Source organism: Myotis nattereri (genome assembly GCF_964212035.1).
Source record: "Myotis nattereri genome assembly, chromosome: 21".
NCBI classification, from domain to species: Eukaryota; Metazoa; Chordata; class Mammalia; order Chiroptera; family Vespertilionidae; genus Myotis; species Myotis nattereri.
Window position 1 is genome coordinate 16,524,304 of NC_138097.1, and position 20,352 is coordinate 16,544,655.

The 20,352-nt window shown below is 53.0% G+C and overlaps 1 protein-coding gene across 1 annotated transcript in view; it reads right to left on the reverse strand.

Annotated features, from left to right (window-relative positions):
• Positions 1-13,419: 13,419 nt before the first annotated feature.
• The window catches only part of ADAMTS17 (ADAM metallopeptidase with thrombospondin type 1 motif 17), a gene marked incomplete at both ends in the record, with an annotated part of 87,782 nt that continues 80,849 nt past the window's right edge, over positions 13,420-20,352 (reverse strand). The window contains 2 exons of the mRNA XM_081114829.1: positions 13,420-13,592; positions 14,749-14,926. Of these exons, the coding sequence (XP_080970955.1) occupies positions 13,420-13,592; positions 14,749-14,926 (351 nt within the window). The remainder of the gene's footprint in view (positions 13,593-14,748; positions 14,927-20,352) is intronic.

A 20,352-nucleotide genomic window follows, 5' to 3' on the forward strand; every position in this document is an offset into this window, starting at 1 on the left:
CGCCCGCGCCGCCGACACTGCTGCGCTTGCCCATTGGCTGCGAACATCTGCGGACTCGAGGGGCGAGGCAGCCAATGAAACCAGCGGGGGGCGGGCACTAGGACGAGTCTGACATCCTGATTGGTCAGCACCGAACCTGCAGGAAGCGAGGCTCGGGCCTAGGGGCGGGGCCGGGATCGGGGGCGGAGCTTCTAGGGGGCGGGGTCCCAGCTCTCCGACCTGAGCCCCGCCCCGCCCTCCTGCCTGTCACTGGCTGTGACTCACCTGGACGCCTCGCTCCCACAGCGGAGACCCAGGCAGAGGAGGCACCTTTGCTCAGATGGGCGAGGGGTCCGCCCCGCCCGCGAGGATAACAACAGTCCACCAATGTCAACGCTGAACCACCACAACTCGGACCAAAAAAATTCAGTTTATCGAATGCAGGATGGCAGAGGGCTCCTTCACCTTAAAGGTCATGGATGAACTCACACACGAAATCACAAACGTTTAAAACTCCCATCCAAAAAAAGAAAACCGAAATTAAGAAGCAAAACTAACTGGAGGAAAAGAAATGCAACAAACACCACAAATGATTAAAATCCTTATTTGAGGGAGACCTCGTCAAATGAGTAAGAAAGGCACTAAGACCACAGTAGATGGATGGGTGTAGACAATTCACCAAAGAATCCAAACTGTGCACAGTGAAGAGAAACTAAACCTCACTAGCAGTCAAATTAAACGAAAAGATTAGAACGGCAAGGTTTCAGAAAACCCTTCTAGGGCTTTCCATCCTGCTTAGAATGAAAGACAAATTCTTTCCCTTGGCAGACAAGTCCAGGATGGTGTGAGGGCTCCAACGCATTCTCTGCCATCCTGCTCCTTCCTCGCAGCCACACTTGCCTTTGCATCACTTCCCAGCTAATTTACTTAGAGGTCATCCTCTCTAGGTCTGTTTCGCTCACCACTCCCAGTGCCCACCTCAGAACCTACACTTAGTAGATGCTCATTAAATAGTGGTTCAATAGGACAGATATGAAGTGATGTGATCGGGGGGACACAGGAGCAAAGTAGCAGGACCAAAATCCAAATCCTAAAGTGTCTCACTCCGAAGACCCTCTGTCAGCCACGGCTGTGCTTCTGGCCCACAGATGTGATGGCCGGAGCACCTGCAGTCATCTTGGACCATGAGGCAGCAACAGTGGAGGTGGAATCCATGTGGAATCCAAAGCAGAAAGGTGGAAGGCGTTATTTGTCCAAAATGGCACAGCTGGTAAGTACAAGAGGCAGGATATACCTCCAGGCAGTGGCCACTGAAAGCTTCTGAACAGGACTGTTTTTAAAAAAAGCAACATTTTTTTTTTTAAATTGATGTCAGAGAGGATGGGAGAGGGAGAGAGGAATAGAAACATCTATGATGAGAGAGAATCACGGATCGGCTGTCTCCTGCATGCCCCCTACTGGGGATGGAGCCCACAACCTGGGCATGTGCCCTGACCAGGAATTGAATCAATAACCTCTTGGTTCCTAGGTGGGTCAATGCTCAACCGCTGACCTTTAACCCCAGCGCTGGCTTTCCTGGGCATGCCAGGGAATTCTGCCAGGTTCACAGGGCCCAACTCAACGCCCCACCCCCACCCCCATCTCCTCTCCAGCCCCCTGAGATCAGGTGGGGACAGACCTCATTTATAACTTTTATAGGAATTACATGCTAACATGGAACTATTTTAGATATATTCGGTTACAGAAAATATTATGAAAATCAATTTCACATATGGATCCTCTTAGTACTCTGAGTTAGAGGCATTCCCAGGCCTGGGACCGCTGGCTGGAAGAGGATGTAAATTTAATTTTACAGGCTGTTGCCAGGTTGCTTTCAAACAAATGCCACAACAATTCACATTTCAGCAACAATTTTCAGAGAACCCCATATTGGTACTTATTTTTATCAATCCGCTAGGTATAAAGTGATAGGCTGTTTCTTAAATTTGCATTTTTCTAACTACTAACAAGTTTAAGGACTTTTTTGTGTCGATCATTTCGATTTGCTCCTCTGTGAACTGCTGTGTTAACTGGATTAGGTTTAACTGAATATGGCAGAAAACCCCAAACTAGCAGAGACCATGTTTGTTGTCCTCAGCCCTCGTGTGCCAAAACGGCTGCCATAGCGCCAAGCATCACATCCTCATTCCAAGCAGCAGGCGAGAGGCAGGCACAAAGGCGAGCACACTGCCTCGCTTTAAGAAGACTTCATCGACATTACACGTAATATTTCTGCTCGCACACATTGAGTCAGGACACATGCCTGGATTGCAGGCTTGATCCCCGGTAGGGGGCACCTGATCGATGTTTCTCTCTCATCGATATTTCTCTCTATCCTTTCCCCCTCCTCTCTTTCTAAAATCAATAAAAATCCAACATCCTTTCATGATAAACACATTTGACAAACGAGGAATAGAAGGGAACTTTCTCAACCTGATATATGACATGAATGGAAACCCCCAAGCTCACATCATACTTAATGAAGAAAGACTAAAAGCGTTCCCCTTAAAATTGGGGACAAGACAAGGATATCTGCTCTTGTCACTTCTATTCAACATTGTAGTGCAGGTTCTGATTGGGGCAGTTAGGCAAGAAAATAAAATAAAAATCATTTAGATGGGAAATAGAGAAAACCATCTCTTTTGCAGATGACATAATATATGCAGAAAATCCCCTGCCAAATCCATAAGGAACTATTAGAGCAACAGATGAGTTAAGCAAGGTCGCATAAAACACACTTCTATATAGGAAAGAAATCTTTGATGAATGGGTGAGCCATAAAAGAAATATTCCACATATAGCAATGAACAGTCTGAAAATAAAATTCCGAAATAATTATACTTACAATAGTAGCATAAGAGAATAACATACTTAGGAAGACATTCAACAAAGGAAGTGGCGGACTTGTATACTGAAATCTAAGGAATTTAAAAGGACCCCAATAAATGGAAAGACATCTCACATTCATAATAATTTAATATTCTGATGGCAATTCTCCCCAAATGGATTTACAGATTCAGTTTAGTACCTCTCAAAATTCCAACTATCTTTTTATTACAGATATCGACAAGCTCATCTTATAACTCGTACAGAAATTCGAAGGACCCAGAGGAGCCAAAACAATTTTGAAAAGCAAGGACAAGATGGGAGGACTCCAAATTTCCAATCTCACACCTTCCTACACAGCAACAATAATCAAAATGGCCCTAAGAAGAGACATTCAGAGGAACGGAATAGAACCGGCAGCCCAGAAAAATCCACACATTAACAGGCAATGGTTTTGGACAAGGGTGTCAAGACCATTCAATGGACACAAAAATAGTCTTTTCCACAAATCCCACAGGACAACTGAATATCCACATTATAAAATAAACTTGCATCACTATTGCATGTCATATTAAAACAGCTGTTCTCAACCTGTGGGTCGCGACCCCTTTGGGGGTCGAACGACCCTTTCACAGGGGTCGCCTAAGACTATCGGAAAACACATAGATAATTATATATTGTTTCTGTGATTAATCACTATGCTTTAATTATGTTCAATTTGTAACTGAAAATACATCCTGCATATCAGATATTTACATGACGATTCGTAACAGTAGCAAAATGACAGTGATGAAGTAGCAATGAAAATAATTTTATGGTTGGGGGTCACCACAGCATGAGGAACTGCATTAAAGGGTCGGGGCATTAGGAAGGTTGAGAACCACTGTATTAAAACATTAACCGAAGCCCAGTCGGCGTGGCTCAGTGGTGGAGTGTTGACCCATGAACCAGGAGGTCACAGGTTCGATTCCCGGTCAGGGCACATGCCCCAGTTGCAGGCTCGATCCCCAGTGTGGGGCGTGCAATGATTCTCTCTCATCATTGATGTTTCTATCTCCCTCTCCCTCTCCCTTCTTCTCTGAAATCAATAAAAATATATTTTTAAAAAATAACTGACAATGAGTAAAATCTAAATCTAAGAGCTAAAACTAAAAAATCCTTAGAAGCAAACATGGGCCTGAAAATGAATGGCCTTGGGTGAGGCAGGTTTTCTTGGATGTGACACGGAAAGCACACGCAATCAAAGGAAAAACAGACAAAGTGGATTTCGTCACAAGTACAAACACTGCCCATGAAATAGCGTTAGCAAGGACGTGAAAGGACAGCCCGCCCACGTGGTCCAAGATGATCTTCGAAAATCATCTCTCTGACAAGCGTCTAACCTCCAGACTATACAAAGAATTCATACCACTCAACAATAAACAGACAACCCACTTAAAAATGGACAAAGAATTTGAGTAGACATTTCTCCAAAAAAGACATAAAAATTAGCAGTAATCGTTAAGCACATGTAAAGATGTTTAATATCACTGCTGACCATTTTGGGTTGAATGCACGACATTGTAGATAAAACAAACAAACAAACAAAACAACACCGAGAAAACCGCACAGGTCATTTGAGGCTCTGAATTATCACACCTGCATTTTTCTGCAGGCAGCGAGACCAGAGACAGAGGGAGGGCGCCCGGCCAGCAGGGGGCACTGTGACGTCATCGTGGATCCAGCCTTGGGCTTTCCCTCCAGATCACACAGCTGGGGAGGGGCAGAGCTGGGATTTAAAGTCCTGTCTCTTTAATGCCAAAGCGCATGGTTTTCCTACTGTCAATCACCCAAGATCACGGTGCCGGGAGGGATGTGAGTGCAGGGATGGATGGGGCCCTCTTTCTGGCTCGCCAATGACTACCTTCTCCCTGTACCCTTACAGGTAGAAGATATATATATATTATGTATATATGACATATGCACATGTGTATATATGTATGTATATGTTTATGTATATGTATATTTGTATGTGTGCATACAACACACACACACACACACACATCTCACCAAGAGAACCCCCCGCTAATTACCTCCAATCGCCCTATCAGGGGTTAGGGCTTCTACATACGAATCCTATAGGGACGCGACCTTTCCTTCCAGCGCCAACGCCTTCGACATTCACTGACCTGTGCAGTGCCCTTCGCCAGCGCCCTGCGTCTTCGTGCGGATGCACGTCGCCTTGCCGCCCTCCTCTTCTGCTTCCCTGTTCCTTCCTCTTCACTAAGGCATCTTCTTTCGTGCCAGGCATCCTTTATTCCATCCTGTGGGCCTGTGAGAGTGTCACTCCCTGTCTGTGCAACCAGGGACCTCTGCCGCCTCCCAAGGTCACGGTGCCCAGGCCGAACCCCAGAGCGTCCTGAAGGCATCTCTTTCCTGAGCTACAGGAACAACATCCACTTGGGGAGAAACTGACTTTCCAAATGCACCGTACGCTGTTGCTTCTCTCTAGGAGGCTGGGGCAGTAGCCTCTACCTTGTCCGAGTAACAACCTCTACTGCACAGAGGTAACCACCATTCAAGAAAGCAGTTGTGCCAGCCAGTGTGGCTCAGTGGTTGAGCATTGACCTATGAAGTAGGAGGTCACGGTTCCATTCCCGGTCAAGGCACATGCCCAGGTTGCGGGCTCGATCCCCAGTAGGGGGTGTGCAGGAGGCAGCCAATCCATGATTCTCTCTCCTCATTGATGTTTCTGTCTCTCTCCCTCTCCCTTCCTCTCTGAAATCAATAAAAAAAAATAAAAATAGAAGAGAAAGCAGTTGTCCCCTGGAGCAGATGGTGGGCGCCAGGAGGGATGCTGTAAGTCAGGGTAGACTTAGTATGGGTTTCTGGTCGAAGGAGACCACCAGGGCTGCCCATTAACACCACATTAGTCAGGCCATTGTTCACGAACAAATCAATCATGAATCAGAGCTTGAGCCACGCATGATTAATGGGTGGCGCGGTGTCACCATGAATCACGCCCCGGAGTGCTGAGGAAAGCCCGAATCGCGAGAAGGTGAGAGTTTAGGGTTTCCTGAAACAAAGCTCAGTCAGTGATATTCATGAGCGGATGACGTACTGTGCTAACCAGGCCTTGGTATTAGTCCAACCCCATTAGGGATCCCAGGGGCTGCAGGGCTGCCCAGCTGCTGAGCTTTCTGGAAGAGAGGGATTCGTATGCAGCCTGTGTCTGGGGAGAAACCATATACAGCCCATCGTGTGTTTTCAGAGCTCGACGTGGAGAGCAAACGAGAAAGGAGAGGTTTAAGATTTCCAATTAAATTCAAACGTCGCATGAGGCCGGGGAGAGGCCAGATGTCCTTGCAGTTGAGGACGTAGGTCCTCAGAGCCCCATAGGACTGGAAGCCGACCCCAACGTGAGGGTCAACTTTGGTGGAGCAAGACGCAAAGTACGCTGGGAGTTGCACACTGCTAAGGCGCTTTTAAAAAATATATATTTTTATTGATTTTATTATTATTATTGCTTTTTAATCATGGACACGATGGCTTGTGTCTGCTGTCAAGCATATCCCCTCAATGTTTAAAAAAATATTTGTAGCCGAAACCGGTTTGGCTCAGTGGATAGAGCGTCGGCCTACGGACTGAAAGGTCCTAGGTTCGATTCCGGTCAAGGGCATGTACCTGGGTTGCGGGCATATCCCCAGTGGGAGATGTGCAGGAGGCGGCTGATCGATGTTTCTCTCTCATCGATGTTTCTAACTCTCTATCTTTCTCCCTTCCTCTCTGTAAAAAATCAATAAAATATATTTAAAAAAAAAATTTAAAAAAAATATTTGTAGTGATTTCAGAGAGGGAAAGAGATAGATACTTCAGTGATGAGAGAGAATCACTGATCAGCTGCCTCCTGCACGTCCCCCTACTGGGGATCGAGCCCGAAACCCAGGCATGTGCCCTGACCGGGGAATCGAACTGTGACCTCCTGGTTCATAGGTCAATGCTCAACCACTGAGCCACGCTGGCCAAGCTATTTTTATTGATTTTAGAGAGAGGAAGGGAGAGGGAGAGGGAGCTAGAAACATCAATGATGAGAGAGAACCACTGACTGGCTGCCTCCTGCATGGCCCACACTGGGCATCCAGCCACAACACAGGCAGGTACCCTGACCAGGAATCTAACATTGACCTTCTGGTTCATGGGCCAGCGCTCAACTAAGATGCTTTTTCATGCTATTGGTCTAGCTCCTATTATTGTCACGAGCGAGAATAATACCAGCTACCATCTCTTGGACCAACTGTGTACCAGGCTCTGCCTCAGGTGCTCGGTAGACACGAACATACGTAGCTCTATACTGGGAGACAAGAAGGCTGTGTACCTGCGATGTTGAGCACACAGAATCCCGGGGTGTGGAGGCTCAGGAACCGCCTTATTGCTCCGCTCGCTTTTCCTGTAAGTCCACTCTGTGGGGACGGGTCTCCCTGTCCGTGGATGACAGCTGTGGCCCATGAATTCCCTGTTCCCTCCTGGGTAAGAAAAGCAATTCCCTGGTCACTTTCTCAGGTCAATTTCAGTTGCAAGCTATGATCTCTATTCAGCAATAACTAGTTCCATTAAAGGATCTAAATTCTGAGCTTACTTTAAAAACTGATATATACATTTCATATACATTATACAAAAAATATATTTATGTATATTCTATATATCAGTTTCAGAGCAGAAGGAAGGGAAAGAGAGATGGAAACATCCATGATGAGAGAGAATCATGGCTCGGCTGCCTCCTGCACGCCCCCCCTACTGGGGATCCAGCCCGAAACCCGGGCATGTGCCCTGACCGGGAATCGAACCGTGACCTCCTGGTTCAAAGGTCAATGCTCAACCACTGAGACACGCCGGTCGGGTCAAACTCTGACCTTATTTAAATTTGAGACCACTGCTCCTTCTTTGGCTTAAGCAGGAAACCTGCTTGGGAAAGGGGTCCCTGATGAGCCTCTTTGGGTTTTCCCCACCATGGCCTTCCTCCTCCTCCTGGACAGGGTGGACAGGAAAGGGGAGCACGGACGTTCTGACCCGCCAGCTACTATTGGGTATAGGCACCCCTTCAGCCCTTTCATAGGTTGTTTGAAGACAGACCCGCCCCCAACCCACCCTGTCATGGGCTGGGGGCTCTCACCTGGAAGGCTGACACGGGTGACATGCTTCCCTCCACTGTGGCCACGGCTCCTTCCGCAGCTCCTGGGATCCTGGCTGATCACGGCTGGACCCTGGCTGTGGTCCCCTCTGAACACAGTCCTCTCGGATGGTGACCCAAGCCCCCTCCACTGGCTCCCTCTCAGAGAGCCCACACATTGGAACACAGGCCGTCCTGGGGCAGTCACCGCCCCTTTGTTCTGCCAACAAAGCACCCAGGCAGCCAGCTAGGGACTGAATTGAGCCCCCCTGGTCAACATGTTGCAGTGCTAAGCCACAATGTTACTGTATTTGGAGACAGGGCCTGTAAGGAGGTAAAGAAGGTTAAATGAGGTCGTAGGGGTGGGGCCCTGATCCAAGAGGATTAGTGTCCTTGTAAGACAAGACACCAGAGTTTTCTCTCTCTGGGACACCATATTTCCAGCACCAGAATGAGGGGTTGGGAATGTCATAAAGATTAGGGGGTCTTTAGGAGGGGTTGAGGAGGTCTGCTGGGTGAAGAGAGCCTCCACGGGGTACAGCCAGGAAATTCCCAGGGGGATGGCCCAGGCCCATTTGCACGGGGGTCCAGTTGACATCTCTCCCCGTTTTGTTCCAGACATACCTGAGACATCTGCTTTCCTGTAATCCCACCTGGTCCCCAAAGGAGGTACTCACCTGAGGATGGAACCACAACCACATTGCTGCCAGCAGGCGGCAGACATCGGAGGGAGCCGCTACCATATCTCAGCTGCTGGAGGAGGGGAGCCATGCCCAGGGCCCAGGTGCAGACAGGGCCTCAGTCCATGGTTTGGTAGATCAACCCTGGCCCTGGACCTCAGCAGAAAAAAAATGCGAGAAACATGGATCGGCTGCCCCCTACTGGGGATCGAGCTCGCAACCTTGGGCATGTGCCCTGACTGGGCATCGAACCGTGGCCTTCTGGTTCACGTGTGGGTTGATGCTCAACCACTGAGCCACGCCAGCTGGGCTACCCAGTGTTTTGTTTTCATCTCAATGACTCTGTCAATGCTGAATTGCCTTGCTGGCTCTTTTTCCTATTTACTTGAGTTTGTGTCAAGATTTCCTGTTTGTTTACAAATATTTGCTCCTCCTAGATTTGCCTTTTGCCGTCCCCAAACAGCTGTGAGAATCCAGCTCGTATCTGCGAACGGCTGTGTGCAGGCGGACACACGTCCATCAGCCTGCATGCAGGACCGTTCAATGAGGTCCGACCCATGGACCCACTTGGAAAGCACAGGTGATGTCATTGTGCTGTGACATTGGTGATCAGTGTGGGAGGCCCAGGATTCACTGGAGGCTGCTAGGGGGGTGGTACTCAAACGATGAGAACTTGGCTTTGCTGAGTCCCAGCCACCGCAAAGCCAGCAGATCCTATTCCCCACCCGGGCAGAAGTGTGTTTATCCTGACTCCGGAGCCAACAGCCCTATTAGTTTTGAGCTGACTTAAATATTTTTCCACATTTGGGCAGAGCCACTGTGAGCCAAGAGAAGGGCATGGCCACATATTGTTAAGATTCTCTGAGGACGGGGACTGTGCCTCGTTTATCCTTGCTTCCACCCTGCATCCACCGCTCGGCTCAACAAATGCTTACTCCCCTGGCTGGTGTGGCTCAGTGAGTAGAGCATCGGCCCGCAGACTGAAGGGTCCTGGGTTCGATTCAAGCCTCGGTTGGAGGCTCAATCCTGGGCCCTGGTTGGGGTGCGTGCGGGAGGCAACCCATCGATGTGTCTCTCCCCCTCCCTTCCACGCTCTCTAAAAAATAAATCAGTGGAAAAATATCCTCGGGAAAGGACTGACAACAACAAGAGCAAATGTTTACGGGCTCACACTGTAAAATGGTCATTTAACAGGAGTCATGATATAAAGGACAGCCCGGCCGGTGTGGCTGAATGGTTGAGTGTGGACCTATGAACCAGGAGGTCATGGTTCAATTCCCGGTCAGGACACATGCCCGGGCTGCAGACCAGATCCCCAGTAGGGGGCGTGCAGGAGGCAGCCCGTTCATGGTTCTCTCTCATCATGGATGTCTCTCTCCCTCTCTCTCCTTCTTCACCTCTAAAGTCAATAAAATATATATTAAAAAGAAAAGAAACATCCATGATGAGAGAGAACTATTGATCGGCCGCCTCCTGCACGCCCACAGTGGGGATCGAGCCTGCAACCTGGACATGTGCCCTGACCGGGAATCGAACCGCGACCTCCTGGTTCATAGGTTGATGCTCAAACACTGAGCCATGCCGGGCGGGCCCCATCCAGGGTTTGCAACCACACAGGGAGGAGGCCCAGGACGGAATGGTTGGTTAGCACTTGCTCACTGGGGGAGACACGGCCAGAACCGCATGGACCAGCGCCCCCTGACACTGTCCACAGCTGGCCGGCAGCCCCCAGCTACCTGCAGACAAGCCCCGCGACATCCCCGGGAGGAAGGCACACTGCCTCCCTCTTTCAGCCTCGAGGACTGGCTTTGTCTCTTGCTGCACAGACAGCTCACGACTGTTACAGGAAAAACACTTTATTGAACATATTCAGCTCGCTTCCAATGGAATGATCAATCTTTCATGTACAGTGGTGTCCAATGTGTGTCTTCTATTGTATTTCTTTTCTATTTTTTCTCTGCTTCTTCTTCTTTTGAAAACCAGCACCAAAAGTCACACAGAATAACCCGGGGACAGAACGCAAAGTGAGTTAACTAATGGCAACTATATACATTTGACTCCGGAGAGAACAAGACATGGTATTACTGCCACTGAGATTGTGCCCTGTGGGCAGAGGTGGCCAAGCCATGGTCAGCCAAGAGGGTTGCATTTGCACCAATGAAAACAGCACCATGAGCCTGGCCGGTGTGGCTCAGTGGTTGAGCGTCAACCTATGAACCAGGAGGTCACGGTTCGATTCCTGGTCAGGCTCGATCCCCAGTAAGGGGCGTGCAGGAGGCCGATCAATGATTCTCTCTCATCATTGATGCTTCTCTCTCTCTCCCCCCTCTCCCTCCCTCCCTCTCTGAAATCAATAAAAATATATTTTAAACAAATAGCACCACGAGATCCTAAGACGGTAGTTAGCCACGCATGTGTGCGACCACGTAGGGACAGCACTTGAATGACAGTACAGGGCGTAGTTAACCATTAAGACACGCCGCTGCCGCTGTGGCCATCACGGGGTATTCGTGTCTTCTGAACAAAGTGGGACGATGGCTGCACCGAGGTTAGTCGTTGCTGGTGAATTGCAGATCACCAGTGCCACGTGAGTGAAAGGAGCACCTTAGGGAAGCAATGGGGTGTTTCTTAACAACCGAATCAGCCGCTTGCACTCTGAGGGTGTGGGGCCCTTGCCAGGGGCACGCAGTTGACACAGAGGTGACAGGGAAAGGGCTCAGCCAGGAGCCCAGGCTGCGACCCATGCAGGCGTGCAAGCTAAGCTGCCCCAGCTTCCTTAGCTGGTCTTCCCTCGCCAACCCCCCTGCTCCGCGCCCCCGGCTTTGTCCATCTGTGATGAACTACAGAACATTTGGGGCTGAGGAAAAACGAAATCCTAGTGCCCCAAGATTTAAGAATGTTGTGGGTACAAGAGCCGGGGGGTGGGGGGGAGGGTGACATTGGAGGATGGGCAGCCCCATCCTGGCATTCTGTCCCTTCTCTCTGCAGAGCACCGGGCACTGAGCACCAAAGGAGGGTTCTCCACTCCTCACTGATTCCAGGGGCTGGGGGTAGGGGCAGCGGCCAAGGGGCTGCATCAAGTCCCGGCCACCCCCCCCCACTTCCCCCATCCCTGGAGCGGGCTTGAGAGCAGAGGGATTTGTTGTTTGTCATTGTGATTGAAGCTGACCTGAAAGTCGTGACATCCACAACACAAACACAGACCACAGACACAGCGCCAATAAGTGAAAAAGCACCCAGAGAAGACCCCATGCACATCCTCTGGGCTAACGGAGGAGATGGTGGGGTCTTCATGGCACCGTCCTTGAACATGAGCACCAACCCAACTGCCACCACGCTGGCCAGGGAAACGGACATCTTGGCATCCAGGGCCCGTTCCCAGGCTGGGGTCCCTTCCTCCCAGCTCCCGGGAGGTGAGCGGTGAGCGGCCTGTGCGCCAGCAGTGCTGTGGGTTGGAGGATCCTGGCTGCAGGACTGTTGCGCCCTGTTGTCAGGACTCATCTGTGCCCTCAGAGGGGTCACCTCCCCGGGCTCCAGAGAGGGCACAGCTCTGTGTTGAGGGGCGAAGAGACTGAAGGTGGGAAAGACCCTCTTCATGCTTTTCTGAGTGTCCTTCTTGCCCCACTGGGAAGATGGTCAACAGGGACATGACAAGGTCTGCGCTACAGGAAGGCTGGATCGCCGGGCAGTGGTCCCTGGTCCCGGCCAGGCAGCTCTCCTCCACTAGGTGGAGCGTCCCCTGGAGGAAACCTGCCCACGATGGACGAAGCGGCCAGGCTTGAGCCTGAATCTTCTGAGGTTCTGGAGATAATCAACTTCAGGCAGGTGGCCAAGGTCACTGGGAAGCCATCCACAGGTGCCAAAGTTATGAAGTCCTGGCTAGAATAGAGGCCCCCCCCCCGCTAAGTAGAGTAGGGGGCTCCAGAAGGCAGAGAGGAGCCCCCACGACCCTGACAAGGCTGTCCTGGGCTCCCCCGTCTGCCAGGAAGCGATCCCAGAGCTGCTCACAGCACCTGGAAGAGAGGTCTTCCATTTCCCTGGGTGGACAGCAGAGATCTGACAATTAAGCACCTCCCCAAACCTAAACCTTCTAGAATCTTCTCCCGAACAGAGCTGATGCAATGCGACGTGGCCCCGGTCTCCCATGGGTTCACGCAGATCCAGCCTTGCAGAGGGAAGTCCTCCAGGCCAGGCCCAGGGTCCAGAGAACCTGCTCTCAGCGCTGGGCGGACGGCAAAGTTCCTGTGCTGTCGTGAGGCCCCTCTGGAGAGGCCGCCGGCATCTGTCCTTCCACCCAGGGTGCCGCTGGCTTTCAGAATAAAGCCCGATTCCATGTCCACGGTCCCGTTTGGGCTACTCCACCCCGTGATACACGAAGCACCGGGAATTCGGACGTCAGAAGAGCGCCGAGGCAGAGGCGGCCAACGACGTCTTGCTCTGCTGTCGGTTGTCAGAGGTACCCCTGTCGAGGTCCAGGGAACCTTCAAGACTGTGCCGATTCTGTGGCTCAGGCCTATTTCCCCCTTACTGCAGAAAGCCAGCCAGTGGCTCTGAACAATATATTAAGTATAAAAGCACCAAGGGCAGAGGTCAAGTCCACACTTGAGTCCTACGGGGACTGGATTCTTGGGACGGCCTGTGGGGGAGGGGCGCTGTGCTTTGGAGGATCCTGGCTGCAGGACTGCTGTGCCCTCGGATGGGTGGGTGTTCAGCTGGCCCTGGAGTGTGGCGGGACTGCGGGAGCGCCTGTCATGAGCTTGGTGAGGGCAGCGGCAGCGGCCGGCGCATCTTGTTGGCGTAGAAGTCCCTGCACGTCTGGCAGCAACGCTGGTACCACCGCATGTCCTGGCAAAGGTTCTTTTCCCGGATGACCCGGCAGTACACAGTCCACTGGTCCCGTGTGCACTTATAGGTCAGGGCAGCTACGGGGACAGTGGAGAGAGAAGGCCTGGGGGTTACGGATGGCAGGGGGTGATTGTGGCACACGCCGGGAGGTGGCCCATGGCCCGACCCACACTGGGCCGCCCTTACCGTTGCCCCGTGGAGCCTGGTGGCGACTGAGGAGGTATGTGCCCTGCTGGGGACACTGTGGCTGCTGCTTTCTTCTACAGGGGACGCACCCCTGTGTCCAACGTGACCACGTGGCAGAGTCTGGTGGCCTGGCTGCCTCCTTGGGATGGGGGCACTGCCCACCCTGCTTCTGAGCTAAGTGGCGCTGTTATTTTGTGGCAGGAGACCTCGTCACTATGGGCATTTATGAAACACGAGGACATGGGGCAACCGATCAAAGGGCCCACACAGCTCAAGGTCACAGTGCAAGGTCACAGCACAAACGAGGGTCATGGTTCTGCAGAGAGGAGGCCCTGCCTGAGAGACAACCCTGGGGGACTCTGTGGGGCAGGTGCATACAACAGCCTGGGGTGCGCTTCCATAAGCTCACTCACCCTCGCCCCACCCAGCGCAGCCACAGAGAAACGCCCTTCATTCCGGGGCCTTCCAGGGTCAGGGAAAGGGCTGTGGGTGGGACATATTCCCTGGGGATGTCTATTTGGGCGCCAGTGTTTCTCACCCTGCACCCCTGCTGGCCCGGGCCATGCCTGCTAACGGCCAAGTCGGGAGCCCGCGGGGCCAAGCTGCTCGCACAGAAGGTCCCCGTGGAACGAAAGACCAAACCCACTAATACCTCTCCCGTCTTCTCGAGCTCGGCTTGAGGAACATCCCATGCAGACGTCCCCAAGGATTCACGAACGACACCCCCACCGCCTCCATTTGCACAAGAAAGCGCCTCCCTTTGCCCCGCCCCACCTAGGAACCCTAAAACATTTGGAGGGATTCCCTCGTGTTCCCCAGGGGGGTCAGCGGGACACTGTGTTTGAGACGGAAGTCAGCCAACAGCTTTCTCATGACAAGGACTGGAATCCCACCTCTGATCTGCTACGGAGGTGGCCCACGTCGGCCTCTCCAGGGCTCAGATAAGACCAAGGAAGGCGCTTCCTGGCTCATGGACCCCCCCCTTCCCGCCCCCAGTGTGGACTCGTTGGTGGGGGGGGGCGGGGGGGCTGGGGGCAGGGCACTCACCGAGGCGCGGGGAGGTGATGGTGTTCACATTGATCTTGTCGTTGCAGGCCTCCTGGTGGCACTGCCTGTAGGCCGCGGGCTTCGAGAGGCTGGGGCACTCGTTGCCATGGCGCCCGCTGACCTTGTGCATGCACTGCACCACGCGGGACTGCAGGCCCTTCCCGCAGGTGGAGGAGCACTGCGGGGGGGGGGGGGGGGGAGACAGGGCAGCCTGAGCAGCCACCCAGGGCTGGGCGCCGGGAGGGGCCCGGTGGCATCTGGACCACGTGCCCCCCGTCTCTTCCCGGCAGGCCTGCCCCAGGCGTCACCAGGCACAAGCACCGCGGCACCCAAGTGGGCGCCCTCTGCTCCCAAGGGCTGTGTGCGCGAGGTGGGTACCTCTACTTCTAGATGGACAAGCAGGATCATGGGGGTTTCTGTTTTTGTTTTTAAATAAATATTTTTATTGATGTCAGAGAGGAAGGGAGAGGGAGAGCAAGAGAGAGAAACATCGATGATGAGAGAGAATCATGGATCGGCTGCCTCCTGCACGCCCCCTACTGGGGATGGAGCCTGCAACCCGGGCATGTGCTCTGACTAGGAATTGAACCGTGACCTCCTGGTTCATAGGCGGACGTTCAACCACTGAGCCACACGGCCAGGCTTGTTGTTGTTGTTGTTTTTCCCACTTTAGAGGGATAAAGGAGCACAGAGACCACCGTGCTGTGGAGGGCCCCGTTTTTCGAGTCACAAAAGAAGCGGAAGCCCCCGCCCCCGGCGGCCCCTCTGTGGGCCTGGCCTGCTCACCCAGAGGGGCCGCCTCCAGGAGCCTCGGCCCCGCTGTGCGCCCTGTGCCACATGCCATCTCCCGGCCCAGGGCCCTGATGCAAAGCGAAACCCTGTGAACACAGAACACAGTCATGCCAACGTCCAGCCACAGCAACACGGAGCAGTCGCGCCAACACGGGGCAAAGTCATGACAACAGAGCAAAGCCATGCCAGCGCAGTGCAAGGCTATGCAACGGGTGCAATCCTATCCAACATGGACCATCTGATGCCAGCGCAGTGCAAGGCTATGCAACGGGTGCAATCCTATCCAACATGGACCATCTGATGCCAACGCAGTGCAAGGCTATGCCAACGGGTGCAATCCTATCCAACATGGACCATCTGATGCCAACGCAGTGCAAGGCTATGCAACGGGTGCAATCCTATCCAACATGGACCATCTGATGCCAATGCAGTGCAAGGCTATGCCAACGGGTGCAATCCTATCCAACATGGACCATCTGATGCCAACGCAGTGCAAGGCTATGCAACGGGTGCAATCCTGTGCCAACGTGGACCATCTGATGCCAACGCAGTGCAAGGTTATGCCAATGGGTGCAATCCTATCCAGCGTGGACCATCTGATGCCAATGCAGTGCAAGGCTATGCCAACGGGTGCAATCCTATCCAACATGGACCATCTGATGCCAACGCAGTGCAAGGCTATGCAACGGGTGCAATCCTATCCAACATGGACCATCTGATGCCAATGCAGTGCAAGGCTATGCCAACGGGTGCAATCCTATCCAACATGGACCATCTGATGCCAACGCAGTGCAAGGCTATGCAACGGGTGCAATCCTGTGCCAACGTGGACCATCTGATGCCAACGCAGTGCAAGGTTATGCCAATGGGTGCAATCCTATCCAGCGTGGACCATCTGATGCCAATGCAGTGCAAGGCTATGCCAACGGGTGCAATCCTATCCAACATGGACCATCTGATGCCAGCACAGTGCAAGGCTATGCCAACGGGTGCAATCCTATCCAACATGGACCATCTGATGCCAATGCAGTGCAAGGCTATGCCAACGGGTGCAATCCTATCCAACATGGACCATCTGATGCCAACGCAGTGCAAGGCTATGCAACGGGTGCAATCCTATCCAGCGTGGACCATCTGATGCCAACGCAGTGCAAGGTTATGCCAATGGGTGCAATCCTGTGCCAACGTGGACCATCTGATGCCAACGCAGTGCAAGGTTATGCCAATGGGTGCAATCCTATCCAGCGTGGACCATCTGATGCCAGTGCAGTGCAAGGCTATGCCAATGGGTGCAATCCTATCCAGCGTGGACCATCTGATGCCAGCACAGTGCAAGGCTATGCCAACGGGTGCAATCCTATCCAGCGTGGACCATCTGATGCCAGTGCAGTGCAAGGCTATGCCAATGGGTGCAATCCTATCCAGCGTGGACCATCTGATGCCAGCACAGTGCAAGGCTATGCCAATGGGTGCAATCCTATCCAGCGTGGACCATCTGATGCCAGTGCAGTGCAAGGCTATGCCAACGGGTGCAATCCTATCCAACGTGGACCATCTGATGCCAGTGCAGTGCAAGGCTATGCCAATGGGTGCAATCCTATGCCAGCGTGGACCATCTGATGCCAGTGCAGTGCAAGGCTATGCCAACGGGTGCAATCCTATCCAACGTGGACCATCTGATGCCAGTGCAGTGCAAGGCTATGCCAATGGGTGCAATCCTATCCAGCGTGGACCATCTGATGCCAGCACAGTGCAAGGCTATGCCAATGGGTGCAATCCTATCCAGCGTGGACCATCTGATGCCAACACAGTGCAAGGCTATGCAACGGGTGCAATCCTATGCCAACGTGGACCATCTGATGCCAACGCAGTGCAAGGTTATGCCAACGGGTGCAATCCTATCCAACATGGACCATCTGATGCCAAGGCAGTGCAAGGCTATGCCAATGGGTGCAATCCTATCCAACATGGACCATCTGATGCCAAGGCAGTGCAAGGCTATGCCAACGGGTGCAATCCTATCCAGCGTGGACCATCTGATGCCAGTGCAGTGCAAGGCTATGCCAATGGGTGCAATCCTATCCAACATGGACCATCTGATGCCAGTGCAGTGCAAGGCTATGCCAATGGGTGCAATCCTATCCAACATGGACCATCTGATGCCAACGCAGTGCAAGGTTATGCCAATGGGTACAATCCTATCCAACGTGGACCATCTGATGCCAGTGCAGTGCAAGGCTATGCCATGGCCTATGAGTGAATTGCCAAAGACAGCAGCACAAACACCTTCAAAAACAGGCGGCACTCCGTGGGCTCAGCTGGCAGTGCCTGGGCACAGCCTGGCGAACGGAACGGCGGCGCAGGAAGGGGGGTGATGAGGGCACAGGCAGACACCGCCATGGTCAGGCTGCCCCTTACGGAAGCGCTGCTCTCCCACTGGTTCTGACCCCTGGCCCCGCATGAGCGGCAGTGTTATCTGGCCCAACGTTATCGTGCCTGTGAGACGGGACATGGCATTATTTCTGATATAAACCTATGGCTTTAACTGTGAACACGGAACTTCGTGAATGAATGACGGGTTTTCAGCTGGCGTTTGACGAGCCCCCCTATGCTATTAAAGACCTTTATGTCTAAATTGGTCATAAAATAAAATAAAAACCCTGCTGCCTGAGAAAGCGGGGTTTCCATGTGCTTGAGGGCCTGTTTCTGTGACCATTCGGCACGGACAAGACTGATGAGGAGAGACAGGGACCCAGCAGCGCCCCAACATCCTCCCTTTTCTCATCAGATCTGGACTCGGACCCGGGGCCTGGCACCACCTCCTGCACGGGACACGCCCAGAGGAAGAGCAAGGTTGTCTGCTATTGGTGGTCCTCAACCAAGGATACTTTTCCAGTGATTTTTAGAGAGAGTGGAAGGGAGGGAGGAAGGGAGGGAGGAGGGGCAGAGAGAGAGAGAAACATCGAAGTGAGAGAGACACATCGACTGGTTGCCTCCCGCATGTGCCCAGACCAGGGCCAGGGATGGAGCCTGCAACCCAGGTATGTGCCCTGGACCCGAATCGAACCTGGGACCCTTCAGTCTGTGGGCCGAAGCTCTATCCACTGAACCAGGCCAGCTACGGCTTAAAAAAAAAAAAAAGTTTATTGATTTAGAGAGAAAGGGAAAGGAGAGATAAAAACATCCATGTTGAGAATCATGGATCAGCTGCCTCCCACACGCCCCCTACTGTGATGGAGCCCTCACGTGGAATCGGAGGGTGACCTACTGGTTCAGAGGTTGATGCTCAATCACTGAGCCACAGCGTCCGGGCAAGAGCTAGGTATCTTCCTAGGCCAGTGATGGCGAACCTATGACATGCATGTCAGAGGTGACACGCGAACTCATTTTTTTTTGGTTGATTTTTCTTTGGTAAATGGCATTTAAATATATAAAATAAATATCAAAAATATAAGTCTTTGTTTTACTACGGTTGCAAATATCAAAAAATTTCTATATGTGACACGGCACCAGAGTGAAGTTAGGGTTTTTCAACATGCTGACACGCTGAGCTCAAAAGGTTCACCATCACTGGCCTAGGCCCTTCTTGGAGGGATATGGGGCAGGTGGCAGCTGGGTTTCTAAGTCCCTAGGAGACTGCACCGGCTGACAGAGAAGTCGCTGCAGTATGCCTGCCTCACGCCCATGGCGCCCCTGCCACCAGGTAGCCGGGCCCTGCCAGCCGGGCAGTGGCCTGCCTAAGTCACTTCCGGGCCAGGAGCGCCAGCATGGGTTTCCCCGTCTTGTGCAGGTGTGGTTATGAGGCCTGTGAGAAACCAGGCGAGGCCTCCATCCTGTGGGCCTAGCAAAGCCAAGTGCAACACTGACAAGGTCTCTGCCCAGAAACGATCAAGGGCCCTCATAAGACTTAGCTTCCACCTAGGAACCAGGTTCGATTCCTGGTCAGGGCACATGCCCGGGTTGCAGACTCGATGCCCAGTGTGGGGCCTACAGAGGTGACTGGCTGCCTCCTGCACCCCGCCTACTGGGGATGGAGCCTGCAACCCGGGCATGTGCCCTTGACCAGAATGAAATCTGGGACCTTCACTCCACAGACTGCTGCTCTGTCCACTGAGCCACACCAGCTGGGCCAGCGCTATTATTATTAACATCAGCGGAGGGCAGGGCTGACGGGGAGTCTCTGGCCTATTGCTCAGCGCCCCCAGGTGCCCGGGCCCGGCCTCTGCAGGCAGGTGTGGCCGGCACTGACCTGCTGACCTGGCGGCTCAGCCAGGTGGCCTCCGGGGCACAGAGGCCGAGATGGCCCTGGTGACAGACACGATTCCAGACAGGTGTGCGGCTCGCTTTTGCACGGCCTCCTCCTGTCACCTGAGCTCCCCACAGTAAGGACGACAGAGACGCAGGCAAGGAATTCCATCTCCGTCTTCCCCCCCGCCCCCCCGCCCCCCGGCACCCCATCCCACCGGCCTTGGCTTTAATTGAACAGCCAGGAGGCCGCCCACCCGTGCGGCCTGATAGCATCGGATTAGCACCAAGCACAGGAGGGAAGCCATTTTTCAGGCTTTTAAAACGCAAGCAAACGGATCTATAAAAGACAAAGGAACGGATCTGGTCTTGTCTGAGGCCCTCCTTCCCTGCTGGGTGGTTTTCTCAAGTCGCTCGTTACACGAACATTTCATGGGGCTCCCCAGACACCGGAAACTGAGCGGCCAGGGAGAGGCCCTAAATCCACCCAACAGCTCCTTGCCTGGGGCTTGGAGGCTGTGCCAGCCCCTCGTGCTCCCTCCCCAGCACACAGGGCCTGGTGACCTG